Source organism: Giraffa tippelskirchi, chromosome 9 (assembly GCF_054371585.1).
Source record: "Giraffa tippelskirchi isolate mGirTip1 chromosome 9, T2T-mGirTip1v1.2.pri, whole genome shotgun sequence".
Taxonomy (NCBI): domain Eukaryota; kingdom Metazoa; phylum Chordata; class Mammalia; order Artiodactyla; family Giraffidae; genus Giraffa; species Giraffa tippelskirchi.
The window spans coordinates 17147113-17162689 of NC_137283.1; the positions used below are offsets into that span (position 1 = coordinate 17147113).

General features: G+C 50.6%; 2 protein-coding genes across 2 annotated transcripts in view; one reads left to right on the forward strand and one right to left on the reverse strand.

The window, feature by feature from the left end:
• The window catches only part of OXTR (oxytocin receptor), a 54300-nt gene that overhangs the window by 13157 nt on the left and 25566 nt on the right, over positions 1 to 15577 (forward strand). The gene's annotated exons all lie outside the window — the stretch shown is intronic.
• CAV3 (caveolin 3) lies at positions 726 to 14507 on the reverse strand. The gene is made up of 2 exons (XM_081528172.1): positions 14271 to 14507; positions 726 to 1449 (listed from the first exon to the last, which is right to left on the reverse strand). The coding sequence occupies exons 1-2, from the start codon at positions 14382 to 14384 to the stop codon at positions 1108 to 1110; spliced, it is 456 nt and encodes a 151-aa protein (XP_081384298.1). The 5' UTR covers positions 14385 to 14507; the 3' UTR covers positions 726 to 1107.

A 15577-nucleotide genomic window follows, 5' to 3' on the forward strand; every position in this document is an offset into this window, starting at 1 on the left:
GAAAAGTACTTTGGAACCTGAATTTCATGAGACTTATAGGTGTTGCATGAAAAAAAAAGGGGGGGAGGGGATCAAATAGGATTGGAGGCTATTGGCCTAAGTAGCTTTCTTTACTGCAGGATTTGTCAGAGCCTTTAACATTCTAATGTCTATTGAAAATCTCTGAGAGAAATATAATACATTTTTCAAACAAATTTAAGTGTAAAAGCTGCCCCCTGCATTTTCCGAGGACTTAGTTCTAGATAACACACTTGGGGAAAGCATCCCTAAAGAATGAATGATTTCGGGTTTTCTGATTTTTTTTTTTTTTTTCCTGATGAGGCTAGGAGGTGGAGTCCCCTTGGGGCTGAGGGTGTACATGCCAGGAGGCGATGCCAGGGGCTCAGCGTCTGAGCCAAAAGGGAGGTTTGAACCCAGGCCCTGCTTTCAGTGGTGCCGAGGGAGTGTCACCTGCCCCTTCCAGCCCAGGGGTCATTTCCTTCTGTGAGTAACCCCTGGCTGGCCCAGGGGCAGCAGAAGTCAATGGGGAAAAATCTCCCCAGGAGCGCAGTGGGAGCAGATACCCAGCAAACAAGAATCCCAGGAGAAACCAAACTCTGGTTCTCTCATTTGGCTGAGAGACAGGTCAGCCAACTTGACCCTTCTGCTTCTCAGGACAGTGAAATATATTTTTGCAGCTGATCAGGGTGTGTACCCATATTCTGGACAGATGAAAAACAGCGTTCTCCAGATGCAACCGAAACCCTTTATTGGAGCCACCCTCCTAATGCCAGCATTCACTGGTGGTTTCCTGGGGCGGGGGTAGGGTGTCCCGGGTGGGAACTGTGGGCCGGTTTATGCTGTTACAGTACAAGTGAATGCAAAGATTTGCAGTAGCTGCCTCTTAGCAAATGATCTTCCCTGGCGCCTAGTCGCGGGGGCACTGTGGTGCGGCAGGGGCAGAGGGAAGGCACTGTGCTTCCGTGGTGGGCTGTCTTTTCTCCCTGGCTTCCCTGCTCTGGATCTCCCGTCTGGAGGGGCAGCAGTGGTCCCCAAGGAGAGAGAGCCCACCAGGAGCCCCCCGAGCAGTAGGCTCCCCTACCCCGCCGCCCCATCACCCCCCCGGCCTCACACTTCTTTCCGCAGCATCACCTTGATGTTGCTGCAGACCTGGCCCAGGGCGGCGAAGAGCGGGTTGCAGAAGGTGCGGATGCAGAGCGAGTAGATGTGGCTGATGCACTGGATCTCGATCAGGTAGCTCTTGATGCAGGGCACCACTGCCCAGATGTGGCAGAAGGAGATGCAGGCGAACAGGAAACCCCAGAGCAGGGCCAGCGGGACGCCCAGCAGCGTGGACAGCAGGCGGTAGCACCAGTACTTGGAGACAGTGAAGGTGGTGTAGCTCACCTTCCACACACCGTCAAAGCTGTAGGTGCCCACGGGCTCCGCGATCACATCTTCAAAATCCACCTACAGGGGCAGGAGGGGGAATCCTCAAGTCACAGCATCACCTATTTCTTAAGGATCAGAACCCCCTGAGTGGCCTGTTAAAGCTGGTACCTGGGCCAAACCTACCAGGCTTCTGACCCCTGTGAGTCCATGTGGGGCCTGAGACTCTGCATTTCTGACCAGCTCCCAGGTGATGGCTGATGTTCCTAGAGTGGTGGGCATAAGAGCTGGTCCAGTCCTCACTCTTATGGGGGGAGGAGAGGCCCTGAGGAGTTGACTGACTTAAACTGTAAGTTACAGGCTGGCCAGGAGACTCTGAAATTCTATTATCTTATGATCCTAGGGAATTGGAAAGGCAGTAATCCTGAAAAGACTTACCGGGTGCCTGCTGATAGGATGGCAAACAGGTGAAGGTTCCTGCCCTCCTGGACTTTACGGCCCCGGAGAGAACAAGGCCAGTTCTCTGGTAAGGGAAGGTCAGGGACCATGTGCACCCACAGGGTGACGTTTAACTCAGCCTGGGGGTAAAGCTTCCTGGAGGAGGCGATACCTAGCTAAGCTGATTCCTGGTGGTAGCCAGGTGGTGGGCGGAGGTGTGGGCTGGAAAAGTGGGGCACCGACTGCTGGGACCGAGTGGGATAGATAGTGTGCTCTCTCGGGGAGTTACAGGCCTTCTGGAAGGCCAAGCACAGGCCCACGATGGCCAGAGGGAGGTGGAGAGGCCAGATGGGGCAGGCATTGTGCAGAGAGCAGCCTCTGAGTGACGGCTTTTGCACAGGGAGTGACTTGGCTGGGTTGTAGCTTTCTTTCAGTTGAGGTATAATTGACATTACATTAGTTTTAGGTGTTCAACACAGTGATTAGATTTTTATATTTCAGGAAATGATCACCACACTGAGTATAGTTAACATCTGTGTGTATGTGTGATAAGAACTTTTATGACTTACTCTCAGCACCTTTTAAATATACAATACAATATTATTCATTGTAGTTACCATGCTGTACTATACATCCTTAGGACTCTTTCATCTTGTAACTGGAAGTTTGTACCTTTTGACCCTCTTCATCCATTTCACCTCCTCCCTCCCTGCCTCTGGAAACCACCTGTCTGCTCTCTGCATCTCTGGTCTGAGTTTTGAGTTGCGCATCCTGGCTGACATGACTAGGGTGGCTGTTGGGGTAGGGAGTGAGGATGCCTGGGGGAGAGGCCAGCTGGGAGGTGTCGCTGGATCCAGCCTTGTCTGGGGTGATGGAGGAGTCTAGAGGAGGTGCACTGGTCTGAGCTGTTTCAGGATCTGGCCGGTGGTAAGGTGAGGACTGTGTTGTCCTGGCTGGTGGAGGCGTCTGGTATCTTGAGTGCAGCACCTGGGGAGTGCAGCATTCTCCTCTCTGCCCTGGTCCTGCAGCAGCCTCTGATTTTCCTCTCATGCTGCCTACTTGGTCCTTTCTTTTTCTTTTTTTAAATCTTTTTGGCTGTACCACATGGCATTTGGGCTCTTACTTCCCTGACCAAGAATCACACCTGCACCCCCTGTGTCAGAGATGTGGAGTCTTAACCACCGGCCCACCAGGGAAGTCTCCTCCCTGTCCCTCCTTGCAGCTGGGAAGAAGGTGGACACTCAAGAGAATCCTGCTCACACATCCCACTGAAATGGTGACTGAGGCCCCATTTGGGAAGTGGGAAAAAATAAAGATTGCTTTCAGCCAAGTCACTTTACTAACCTTTCGTGATTCCCTACTATGCCTTAAGCATGCTCCTTTCTCATGTGTGATGTCATTTAGTAGCACTGAGCATTAGCTGTCTCGTCTGTAAAATGAGAGGCAGTGTGTTCCTGGGCTGCTTTAACAGTGGTTGGTTGAATAAATGCACAAATGAATCAGACTAACTGGAGGGTGGGGAGTCGGGCCAGTGACCTCAAACCTCAGTCTCCCATGCAGACCCTTTTCCTACTTTTGAGGGGGAAGGAGATCCTCTCTGTGAATAAAGTTATTATTAAAATTACTTTTCCTTATAACATAGCCACCTTGCAGAAAATTGAGGGAGTAGGAAAAACGAAACACATGCATCTCCAGTTTGCATTTCTCTACTAATAATACTAAAATTATTATTGCTTTGATGCTTTTCTTTCCAGTGTAAATCTTCTGAGGGGTGGGGAGTGGACATGACCATGTTGTATGTCCACTGTTGAGTCCTGTTTTTCTCATGGGCTTGATTCTGAGCTCCTGGGCGAGGCCTCAGATCCCTGAGTCCCCCTGGAGACAGCCGAAGATGCAGCCCAACACTTGGTGATATGTTGATGGGGAGCAAAATTCACAGGATGAGATTTCAGGCTGCAGGCAATGTGCACAAGTTGACTTGGGGAGTCAGAGGGCCTTTTAAGATCCACTTGTGAATCTCAGCCTCCAGCCTTCTCTTCTTGGGGCTTAGTGGAGATCACTTAACCTCTCATACAGCCAGCCCCCTGGATGGAAGGGAAGGGCTGGAAGGAAAACTATGAATATGGTCCTCATCTCCTCCAAAAGAGAGCACTGATTCCTGGAGGGCTTCTAGGAGGTGGTAGCTGTTGGGAGATTTGGAGTTAGAGATGCAGGAGTCTCCAGTCTCTAGATGTAGTGCTGGATCTTTGGAAAAGAAGGCCCAGGTTGGTTGGGGAATGTCCCATGGTTTTGGAGAGTGAATGGAAATAACTGGTATCTGTCCACATCCAGTTTATATGGGCAGAAATCCAGAGTTGCTGTTTCTTAGGGGAGTTGAGACCCAAGAAGCTGAGGAGTATAGGCCCGAAGGGACCCTTCCAGCTTTGCCCTGGGTACACACACTAAAATTGTGGAGTTTCAGCCAAATCCTCAAAGCCTGGATCCTGCCAGCTGAGGGATTCTGACCTCCGCAGCCAGCCCCTTCCCTATCGTGGTCATGCCTGCCTGTGCCTGATGCCGCCTAGTGCCTGGGCTGGGCTCTGAATCCTGCTGCGGTCCTAGGATCGTGGCAGCGGAGGGAGGCCTTTGGGTGGAGGTGTGCTCCCTGCTTTCCACCTCTCTCCTGTTCAGTGCCAGGGACCTCTCCTTCCCTTCCTGTGACTCTTCCTTAGGATTGTGTCCCACAACTCAAAGATGACCCCGCCCTGCCTCCTCCCCTTCAAGCTGAGCAACAGGTGCATCTAGGCATCCTGATTCTACTCTGAGCTCTTCACACAGCCCCAGCCAGGGTCAGACCCTGAGGCAGATACTGGCTGTCAGGGAGGGAGACTGTTCCCTCTGAAATCTGGTCCTAGTTGGCCAGAGAGACCTGCCCCAGGGCAGGCCCCCCCGCCCCTTCTTTGCAGCCACCCACTCTGCTCCAGTTCAGTTCAGTTCAGTTCAGTCGCTCAGTCATGTCCGACTCTTTGCGACCCCATGAACCACAGCACACCAGGCCTCCCTGTCCATCACCAACTCCCTGAGTCCACCCAAACCCATGTCCATCGAGTCAGTGATGCCATCCAGACATCTCATCCTCTGTCGTCCCCTTCTCCTACTGCCCTCAATCTTTCCCAGCATCAGGGTCTTTTCCAATGAGTCAGCTCTTCACATCAGGTGGCCAAAGTATTGGAGTTTCAGCTTCAACATCAGTCCTTCCAATGAACACCCAGGACTGATCTCCTTTAGGATGGACTGGTTGGATTTCCTTGCAGTTCAAGGGACTCTCAAGAGTCTTCTCCAACACCACAGTTTAAAAGCATCAATTCTTTGGCACTCAGCTTTCTTTATAGCCCAACTCTCACATCCACACATGACCACTAGAAAAACCATAGCCTTGACTAGATGGACCTTTGTTGGCAAAGTGATGTCTCTGCTTTTTAATATGCTGTCTAAGTTGGTCATAACTTTCCTTCCAAGGAGTAAGAGTCTTTTAATTTCATGGCTGCAGTCACCATCTGCAGTGATTTTGGAGCCCAGAAAAATAAAGTCAGCCACTGTTTCCCCATCTATCTGCCATGAAGTGATGGGACCAGATGCCATGATCTTAGTTTTCTGAATGTTGAGCTTTAAGCCAACTTTTTCACTCTCCTCTTTCACTTTCATCAAGAGGCTCTTTAGTTCTTCTTCACTTTCTGCCATAAGGGTGGTGTCATCTGCATATCTGAGGTTATTGATATTTCTCCTGGCAATCTTGATTCCAGCTTGTGCTTCATCCAGCCAGTGTTTCTCATGATGTACTCTGCATATAAGTTAAATAAGCAGGGTGACAATATACAGCCTTGACGTACTCCTTTTCCTATTTGGAACCAGTCTGTTGTTCCATGTCCAGTTCTAACTGTTGCTTCCTGACCTGCATACAGCTTTCTCAAGAGGCAGGTCAGGTGGTCTAGTATTCCCATCTCTTTCAGAATTTTCCACAGTTTATTGTGATCCACATGGTCAAAGGCTTTGGCATAGTCAATAAAGCAGAAATAGATGTTTTTCTGGTACTCTCTTTCTTTTACGATGATCCAGCGGATGTTGGCAAGCAGTCACCAATTCCCCTGCCCCTCTGTAGCCCAGCCTGCTTTGTTCATGTATTTCAGCATATTCCTCCATTCAACAATGTTTGATTATCTGTGTCTAGCCTCTGAGGGTGGAAGGGGCCCTGACGAACTCATACCGTTGAGGTTTGCATCCACTTGTGTCTCTTACTGGCTCTGTGACCTTCAGCAAGTGTCTTGGCTTTCCTATGCCTCGTTTTCCTAGATTGATCTCATTAGGTTTATCAGAGCATTGAGTAAGTTAAGACATGTAAATACTCAACATATTGCCTGGTACAGAATCCTGATCATTAACTAACTGTTAGCTGCTAGTGGCTGTTAGAGTGTTTTCTTCAATAGGAGCTAGGGTCCCGAAGGTGAATTTGCAGTTGCTGATCTGATGAGTGACTTTGGCAATAACTTAACCTCTTTGAGCTTTATTTTCTGATCTGTAAAATGGGTTTGCTGTGTTTTACAACCTTGTTATGAAGAATAGACATAATTGCTTTTCTATCCATCTGTCTCCTACCATTTTTTCATCTACCCACTCATCTATCTTGTCTATTCTCCCATCCATCCTGCCATCCATGGGTCCATCAGTCCACCCATATGCATCCATCCATTTGTATCCATCTACTTGTCATCTATCTGTCCTCCCATCCATCTGTCCATGCTCATCCACCCATTTATACCTATCCATCCATTCGCCAAACAAATACTTATTCAGTACCCACTTTGTGCTAGGCACAAAATGGGTCTGACCCTGGCTGGGGCTGTGTGAAGAGCTCAGAGTAGAATCAGGATGCCTAGATGCACCTGTCACTCGGCTTGTAGGGGAGGAGGCAGGGCAGGGTCATCTTTGAGTTGTAGGACACGATGCTAAGGGACAGTCACAGGATTGTGCTAGGCATGTCCTCTTGGGCAATGCTTGGTATAGTTCATGGTGCATGGTAGGTACCCAGTGACATAATCATTTGTTCAGCTGCTCTAAAGTTGCTGTGAAAATTTATCTCAGAAAATCTCTTGGTACCCCAGATCATAAGTGCAATGATTCTCCAGCCTACCTGGTCATAAATGAGTGTGTGCCCATGTCCATAAGATGGATGGGTTCCTCTTTTCCCTCCTTCTCTGCTTATGGTAATAATCCTACCGCCAAGAACCTCTCTATGATGTGTTTTAATGATCATCCCCCCCCCCTTTTTTTTCTTGCAGAAGGCAGAAGCTGTTGTTGCTGAAATTTGAATTCTTTTTAGTAATCGCCTTCTGGCACTGTGCCGAGGGCAACCTCTCTGTTGTCTGTGAACCTGAAATCATGCTCCCAGAGAGACGGGCCATCCTGGGAGGAGACAGCCGTTCCCTTAATCAGGACTGAGACCGCTCTGGTCACCATACTACTTTGGGGAGATATTTATAAAGCCCAGCTCAGGCAGCTCTAGGCAGACGTGCCAGTGTATCAGAAGCACACGATGACTTCATGTCTTAATTCGTTTCCGGAAGTGGAGGGAAGATGGCTTTTTCTGGGAGGGTGGAGTCGGGGCTAAGTCTATGGGCAGAGCCGGAGGGCTGGGTGTGCAGCTGGAGGAGGGGCTGGGGGTGGGAGGGGGTGAATGTCCCCTTCTCTGGTGTATTTATTTTTGGAACAGCAAGAGAGCTAGTTGATTCATTGGAATCGGCCAGCAGGGCTCCTGCCATCTCCAGGAGGGCAGGGAAGGTGCAGGGGAGCTGGGCTGGGTGCTGCCTAAGGATGCGAGGGAGTCCAGCAGCCACCCCCCAACGCCCCCCACACCCCCCCAATCAAAAATGCCTCCTGACATTCCTGCGTGACTCAGTCTTTGGACATGCAGGGCCCTGAAGGATTCAGACAGGCTCTCTGTAGGTGGGTCAAATGGCTCTAGGCAGGGGGATGGCCATCCCGTAGGTTCTCTACTTGGCCACCGAGTTACTGTGTGATTTGGGGTCTGGGGCCTTCCCTCTCTGAGCCCCCCCCCTTTTTTTTGATTTTTTGTTTGTGGGTTTTGACACTACCAAGAGGATTGGGCCAACATCCTTAGTGACACGGAATTAGTTTTGAAGTCAAGATCCGAAGGAGTGCCTTAGCTTCGTGGGGTCTTGGCTTTGTCACCTGTTCTCTAGCTGCTCAAAGGGTGGTCCACAATCAGCGTGCTCCTCCCGACAAGGTAAGTATACAAGTTGAGAGCAGGCATTTTAGAAATAGTTATTTCAGCTAGTAACTTTATGTCTGTTGATTCTAATAATAATAAGAATTGGATTTTACGTGGTCAATACCTGTTTTTCATTACATCTCTCTAGTAGTTAATTTTGAGTGACTTTTGCAAACTATTGGTATACAGCAGATTGGAATAATAACAGTAAAACCGGCCCTTCACCCAGATAGCCTGAGCAGTACTAACCTCTAAAGCAGGAAGCTAAGATGTGGTGATAGCTACAGAATAGCTGGAAAATGGCAAAGCTTTGCTTCCTGTGTTACAACGGATAATAACAGCGGTAGAATTCTGTACCATCTGAGATGACCATAGTAAGGCCCACAGTTTGGCCCTTGAAGGTGTCAGTTTGGGCCATTTGCCTTATATCCAGTATTCCACCTGGCCTATAAGGGACAAGCAGGGGTGGAACCCACATCACACCTTGAGCCTCAATTTCTCCTGCCATCTCCCTGACTAGAGTCATTGCAGGACCTGTTTCCTCAGCCAGAGGTGAGGCAAGGATGAAGCACAGGCCAGTTCTGGGAGTGGGAGGAGGGGGCCAAGTACTAGTGGGAGTTTGGGGTCCAGATCATCCTACAAGGGGGGCCTGGGGCACCTGGCCTGAAGCTAAGGACACAGACGAAGGAGCTATGAAGAGACTCAGATAACAGAGGGCATCAGGGAGGAGAGAAGTGTCCCATCAGAGGAGTCCCCATCATATCTTAGTGAGCCCTGCCCTTGCCCATCTCTTCCCATCCTCTCCCTGCCCCCCTTAGTTTCTGCCTTTGTGGAGGTTGGTGTGGTGGACTGGAGAGTAGTACGAATTGCCTTGTGTTGACTTCTAGGTTTGGCTGTGCACCAGCTTCTCAAGGGATGTTAGTTAGTCTCCAAAGATGACCCCTAATTAGTGATGCCTGTCAGGGCTTCTGTCTGAGCACAGTCTCAGTCTGGGCTCACCTTGTGACTTGCTTTCACTGCTAGGATGTGGCAGAGGAGATGCTGCCACTGAGACCTGCAGAGCTGCCCAGTCAAGTCCAGTCAACCCACAGAACTGAGAGAGCCTCGAAGGGCTGTTGCTTTAAGCCATCAAGTTTTAGAATGGTTTGTCATACAACTGATACTATGCATCTTTAAGGAAAACTGGTGACAACTCTGAACTCTAGGTGTATCTTCTGTTGGACAAAGAGGACTTGCTAGCTCTTGAAAGTACAAAACATTGACTAGGTCTGCTGCATAAGAATTTCTAGTGGCAGGGCCCGGAAATCTGCATTTTAACAAGTGCCCCCAAGAAAGGGGACCACATTTTTAAAAATTCTAGTTCATAACACAGGAGTCCCCATAACATGAAGTTACAAATACCTCAGTGTGAGTTAGTCCAGTGTAGCCCTTCTTAGAGGTACTTGCCGGGGGGCAAGATGAAAAGTTTTCAAATGAAGGAGTTGCCAGTGTGGAATGCCTGGCAGATTATGACCTTTCCTAATTCAGCATCATCCTGCCCCTTCTGCCTTCTCTCCCATCAATTCAGGCATTTCTAATCCTGTTGTTCTCTTGCAGACAGTGTAGCAAAGAGGTTTCACATGTGTGCCAGCTCGGCCAAGCCTATGGTCCACGGCTTCCTGGAAACGTGCTGTGATCCATTAGTGATGTCTGCCATGGATGTAGGCTGGGGAGTGGTAGTGCCCGGTCCTCACCTTTGCTGATGCTGCCCAACCTTCTGCTCCATGTTGTGACCTTTGCTTGTTTCATTCCCTCTTCTTGGAAAGCCTAATGTCCCTTTTCCACATTGTACATTTTTCTCGTTATTTATGCAGCTTGGATATCACCTCGCCATGAAGCTGGCTCTTGATTTTCCAAGTGCTTTCCTCTCTTAACCTCCCGTGACCCTTCAACTGATGCTGATTTATGGTGTTTACCACCTCCTCCTGTACATTCTCGTTAATGTAGCCTCATCTACTCTGTTGGGTTGGATTCTTCTCAAGAGGAAGCACCAGGTCAGCCACATCTTCATGCAATAGGGTGTCCAGGTGGGTCCACACTGAGAGCAGAGTTTGGAGAACTGGGGGGAAGAGGGAGCTGTTGGGTTCTCTAGGTACTTAGCTTGAGCTCAGTGGCAGAAGGTGGTGTTTGTATGTTTTACTGGAGGAGGAAGGCATGTGTGGCAGATGTGGGTTGGAGGGAGGTGGGAACTGGTATGATGGGTTGGGATCAGGTCTGTTTGAAGGGTTTTCAGAGAGCGGCTGAAAACAGAAACCAAATGACCCGCCTGACACAGGGGTCAGACGTCCTGCTCCAGGGCCCAGCTGCCTGAGTGTGAGTTGTGACTGAGACAGTCCTGAGACCCCTCTCAAATAACAGGCAGATTTGTGAGGGTGGGGCTGGGGTCCTGCAGAAATGCATGAAGGAGGGGCTGGAGGCTTTGCAGTTTGCGTCTGAAAGGACCGGTGTCCTAGCTGGCCAGCTGGAGCACTGGGGACCACTGGCCCTCATTTCCTGCCCCACAGCCTGGCACAGGGCTCACAGACAGTGGGTCTGACTTGGCTCATCACCATCTCTTCGGTGACAGCCCAGTGCCTGGCACAGAGCAGGCAGTGATTGGTGAAATTGATGTGCCATGAATGGTGGTGGTGGTGGGGGCAAAGGCAACGGGGCGGCCTCCCCTCTGCCCAGGCCCACCCCGGAGCACGGAGACTACAGTGAAGTCTGTTGGGCTGTGCAGGGCTCTCCCTCTGCCCTTGGCACTCATTTTCCATCCTGGGTTCGAGGGCAACACCAGGCCTTGCTCAGTGAAGTTCAGTGAAGTTTTGACCCTGGAAGTCCAAAGGGAGCACCTCTTTCTCCTGAGGGTCAAATCCATGGACCCAGTGAGTGCATCTCCTGTTCTCCACCGTTGGCTTTTTCTGTGTGAAAACTCAGCAGCGCCAGTAAGGGAATGGGTCTCCCTTCTTTCCACTCGGGGCTTCCCTGGTGCCTCAGACAGTAAAGAATTTACCTGTAATGCAGGAGACCCAGGTTCGATCCCTGGGTCAGGAAGTTACCCTGGAGAAGGAAATGGCAACCCACTCTAGTATTCTTGCCTGGAGAATTCCATGGGCAGAGGAGCCTGTTGGGCTATATAGTCCATGGGTTCACAAAGAGCTGGACTCGACTTAGCAACTTTCACTTTTTTCCACTTGGCCTCTGTCTACACTAGGGACTGAGTCCCAGAGAGGGAAAGGGATTTGCCCAGAGTCACATAGAAAGTTAGTGTCAGGATGAGACCAGGCGTGGGTCTCTGTAGCCCATTTTATTCCAGCGTCTTACTGTGCCCTCCTTGTGCACGGGTAGCTCCAGCCTTCATCTTGGCCTCGCCTTGTTTCTCTTTCTCTCCAAGTCTGTCCCCCCACCCCTGTCCTTTGCTCAATTGATGAAAGACATCCGGGTGACCCGAAGGCCTGTCTGTCCAGGTAGACCCTTCTCTTCTAGCCACATTCTCCCGTTTCTTCCTTTCCTTTATTGTTTCACAGCCCATTACACCAACCTGAAGTCTCCTTGAATCTTTCTGTGGTATTTAGCTGATTCTGGTTTATAATCCCTGTTCTAAATTGCAAAACGTTTTCATCTCTTACTCATTAAAAGGGAAAGAAAAAGTCAAATAAGTTCCCAGACTAGCTTATCCTCACTATATTTCCCTTGTGGCTCAGCTGGTAAAGAATCCACCCGCAATGCAGGAGACCTGGGTTCAATCCCTGGGTTGGGAAGATAACCTGGAGAAGGGAAAGGCTACCCACTCCAGTATTATGGCCTGGAGAATTCCATGGACTGTATAGTCCATGGGGTCACAAAGAGTCAGACACGACTGAGCGACTTTCATTTCACTCCCAACAGGAGTGTTTGTGGGCCTTTTGCTTCACCTTGGAGGGATGGTTTTCTGCAGCTCAGTGCCTCCAGTGAGGGTAGCTTCTAGTCCCCAAGAGGCGACATAGGCAGCTGCACCAGTGTGGCCACTCCCATCCCTCCCTTGAATTACAGTCTGGGCCTGGAGCCGGCTCACTCCTGGCTCACTGGGACCCTTGAGCCTCTCTCCACTTGTCACCTGCTGCAGGAATCCTTCAGAAACCACCTTCTCCCTTGGGATCCTCTTCTCTATCCCAGCAGCTGGCAAGGGACCACCAGAGCAGAACTCGGGCATCCGTGCTGGCCCTGGCTTAGTTCTTTTGCCCTACAAGCTCTTCCCGGCTCCTATCAGCTCACATTTGCACACGCTTGCTTTGCACCAAGAACTCTGTTAGGCGCTTTCAAATCCCTTATCTCATGTAATCCTCATGGTCTATTTCTATTGCACAGTGCTGCTCTGAGATCCATTTACCCTGTAGGGATGGGGGTGGGTAAATTATGAACATTTAACAGAGGGTCTGGTGTCATTGTTTTTAGGTAGAAGAGTCTGGATTTGAAACCAGATCTGTTAGTGTCAAGTCTGGGACCATTCCCTCTAGATCACACCGCCCAAACTGTGACAAATACTACTTAACATTTTTGTAGTGCTTTTCAGTTTGGAAGACTCATTCCCTAATTTTGCTGAACTTGCCAAGCTGTGTCGTGATTACACTATTTCCACCACAAATGATACTTATAAATACAATAATAGCATAATATAAACTGTTACAGAGAAATGTCCTAAGTGAAGTGGGGTCACAGAGGAAGGAGCTCCCGATTACCTAGGGCAGTCGGGGAAGGCTTCCTGGAGGAGGTGATGTTTAAATCATGTCTCAGTGGCTGAGTAGGGCCTACACCACATGAAGGAGAGGAAACAGGCACTCCTGGCAAAGACACAGGAGTATGTTCTGGTTCCTGTGACTGGCTGCTGACATGGGGGCTGGAGGTAGAAGAGGAAGGTGGGGGCCAGATTGTGCTGGGGTTCAGCAACCATGGGAAAAAGTTAGACTCAGCCAGCGTGGGAGGTGTCTCGCTGAAGGTGACCATGCAGGGCGGTGCGTAGAACAAGCCCTTAACCACGCTGTCTAACCCAGTAGCCTTGAGTTGTGTATGAGCATTTGACCTATGGTGAGTGCAACTGAAGAATTCGACATCATGTTTAATTTTACTTAAAATGTAAAAAACCAATAGTTAATCCTGTGACTGGGAAACTTGTAAGAATGTTTGGAACAGTTGGGCTTGTGAATCAATTTTCAAGTATACGTTTTATGAAATCTAGATACATAGAGTTCAATGAAAAATATTGTGAAAATTAACTTCACCTGTTTGTTTTTCCTTTTTAAACTCATGACTGCTAGAAAATTTAAAGTGACATAGTGTAACTGTATAATGGGTCACATTATGTTTCTACTGGACGGGGCTGGTCTGTGTTTCTGGTGTATTCAGAGGACCCTAGAGGCCCCTTCACGTGCCCTGTTTAAGGCCTTTCCGGTGACTTTGATGCTCGTGGCTGGGCACCCTGCTCCCAGGAATTCTGCTGTAGTAAGATGCCTGTGGCTATCAGGTGGAGGTTGGACTGAGGTGTGGGCCTGGAGGCAGCCAGGCTGCTGGTGGCATATGGGCAAGAAAAGAGGCCTGACTCAGGCAAAGCTATGGGGGAGACTCCCTGAAGGCAGGGTAACCCTCATCTGAGATCCCCTTTCAAGGGCCCTGATGCCCTCTGAGGGCCTCTGCCCTGCCCTGGCCATTGGCGTCAGGCTGGGAGCAGGCACGAGTGCTGGCCACAGCCCCCCAGCCTGGGGCAGTGGGTGTTGGGTGGTGCCCTGGGGAAGCTGGGCCCCCTGTGAGGGGCTAGGAGCCCTTCTGGAAGCTGCCCTCTGGGGATTAATCCCAGGCCCACTGTGGAGACTGCAGAATGCCCCTGGCACAGAAAGGGCCCGACTTGGCCACCTTGTCTATCCCCGGCTGAGGGCCAGGAGCAGATGGGAAGAGCGGCAGAGTTGTAAGGAGCTTCCTTTGCGACTTGCCTCTCCTGCCCCGGTGGATGGTCCTGTATGAGTGACTGATTCTTTGCTCTTGTTTACTCTAAAGGTTCTTTGGGGGCACAAGCTGGTTTCGGAGGGGGTATTTGGACAAGCCAGGGAGGAACAGGGAAGCCGATGGTGCTGGAGCAGAGCCCACTCCCGTCTAGCACCCAAACCCACACCCTCGGGCAGGCGGCACCAGGCCAGGCCCGCAAGCCTACCTTCACTATGTCCTCGTTAATGTTCTTAGGGTCCCGGTTCACCAGATCGATCTCCTTGAAGTGAATGTCCTTGACGATCTGGGCCTCCAGGTCTGTGCGCTCCTCGGCCATCATCGTGGAGCCGGGGGACCCGCGGGAGGAGATGGGAGCCGTGTGGCCAGCGGGGCTGAAAAGACCTGGGGCACGGACACCAGTGTCCCCAGACTTGTGCCCCTGCTGGCTAAATAGGCCCCACCCAGCGTGCCGGCTGACAGCTGTCCCGCATAACTTCAGCCTGCCGCTGGCTGAAGCCTCCAGTGGCAAGCCTCCAAGCTAAAATTAAGACTGGAGCCCTGCTGGAAGACCCAGCACTCCTTAAAGGGGGCTGCGTGGGAGCTGGGCCTCACGAGTGAGTCAAGGGCCTGGCATCCCCTGATGCCACCGTGGTGGGTGGCTGGTATGCATCCCTGGTACTTGTATTTTTGCCCCCAGCTTGGCTTCTTGCTGGCTGCGTGAGCCTGGGCACAACTTGCCTCTCTGGGCACCACATCCTCACTTGTAAAATGGGGCCATGATGGTACCAATCAGGGCTCTGCTTAGCCTTGTGGAGAGGAGATGAGCTTGTGGGAGGAAGGGCTTTAGAATGAAATTGGTCTCTGGTGGGGATTCTTGTTGGAACAGTTGGCACCCGCCCTGTGGTTTGGTGGCCCAGACCAGGGCTGAGGTTTTCCCACCTCTGCGGTTTCCCCTGGATGGGGGTTGATGGACTGTGGTGTGGGTTGGAGCTGGGGGAGGGTAAGATGGGAAGGAGACCACGCATGGGATTGTCTACCCTCCTTTGCCTTTTGATACCATGTGGAAGGCATGTGGAGTCCATATTTACCCTGCCCTTTGCCCTGTCCCCAGGGACAGCTTCCAGGATATCCTTGAACCCAAAGCACAGCACGAGCATTGGGCAAGCACCTCTTTAGGTGTCTGGTCAGTTTCCCTGCATCCTTCTTCAGCCCAGCTATCACCCAAGGCCCCTGCCGCTTGAAGGAGGAAGACTCTGAGTCCTCAGGTGGCAGGGTCTGTTCGTTCATTTATCACCCACCAACTTATCTCAAAATTTGCCAAGAGCTAGGATAAACAGACCAGTAAGGCTCTGTCCCTGCCTTCTGGGGCGCCCACAGCCTAGGGGGACAAACTGATCAGAAAATAAGTAATTGTAATCATGTGTGGCAAATACTGCAGATGTGAGTTATTTACAAAGAACTTGTCTTGGAAGTCCATGGGAGGCAATGGCTTCCTGTGTGGACATCAGGGAAGACTTCCTGACGGAAGTGGCT

Bases quoted from the DNA above. Each gene is read 5' to 3' on its own strand.
- CAV3 (XM_081528172.1), bottom strand. From the start codon at position 14,384: ATGATGGCCGAGGAGCGCACAGACCTGGAGGCCCAGATCGTCAAGGAC. The intron at 1,450-14,270 runs GTAGGCTTGCGG...CTGCCCCTGTAG, and splicing joins TTAACGAGGACATAGTGAAG to GTGGATTTTGAAGATGTGAT.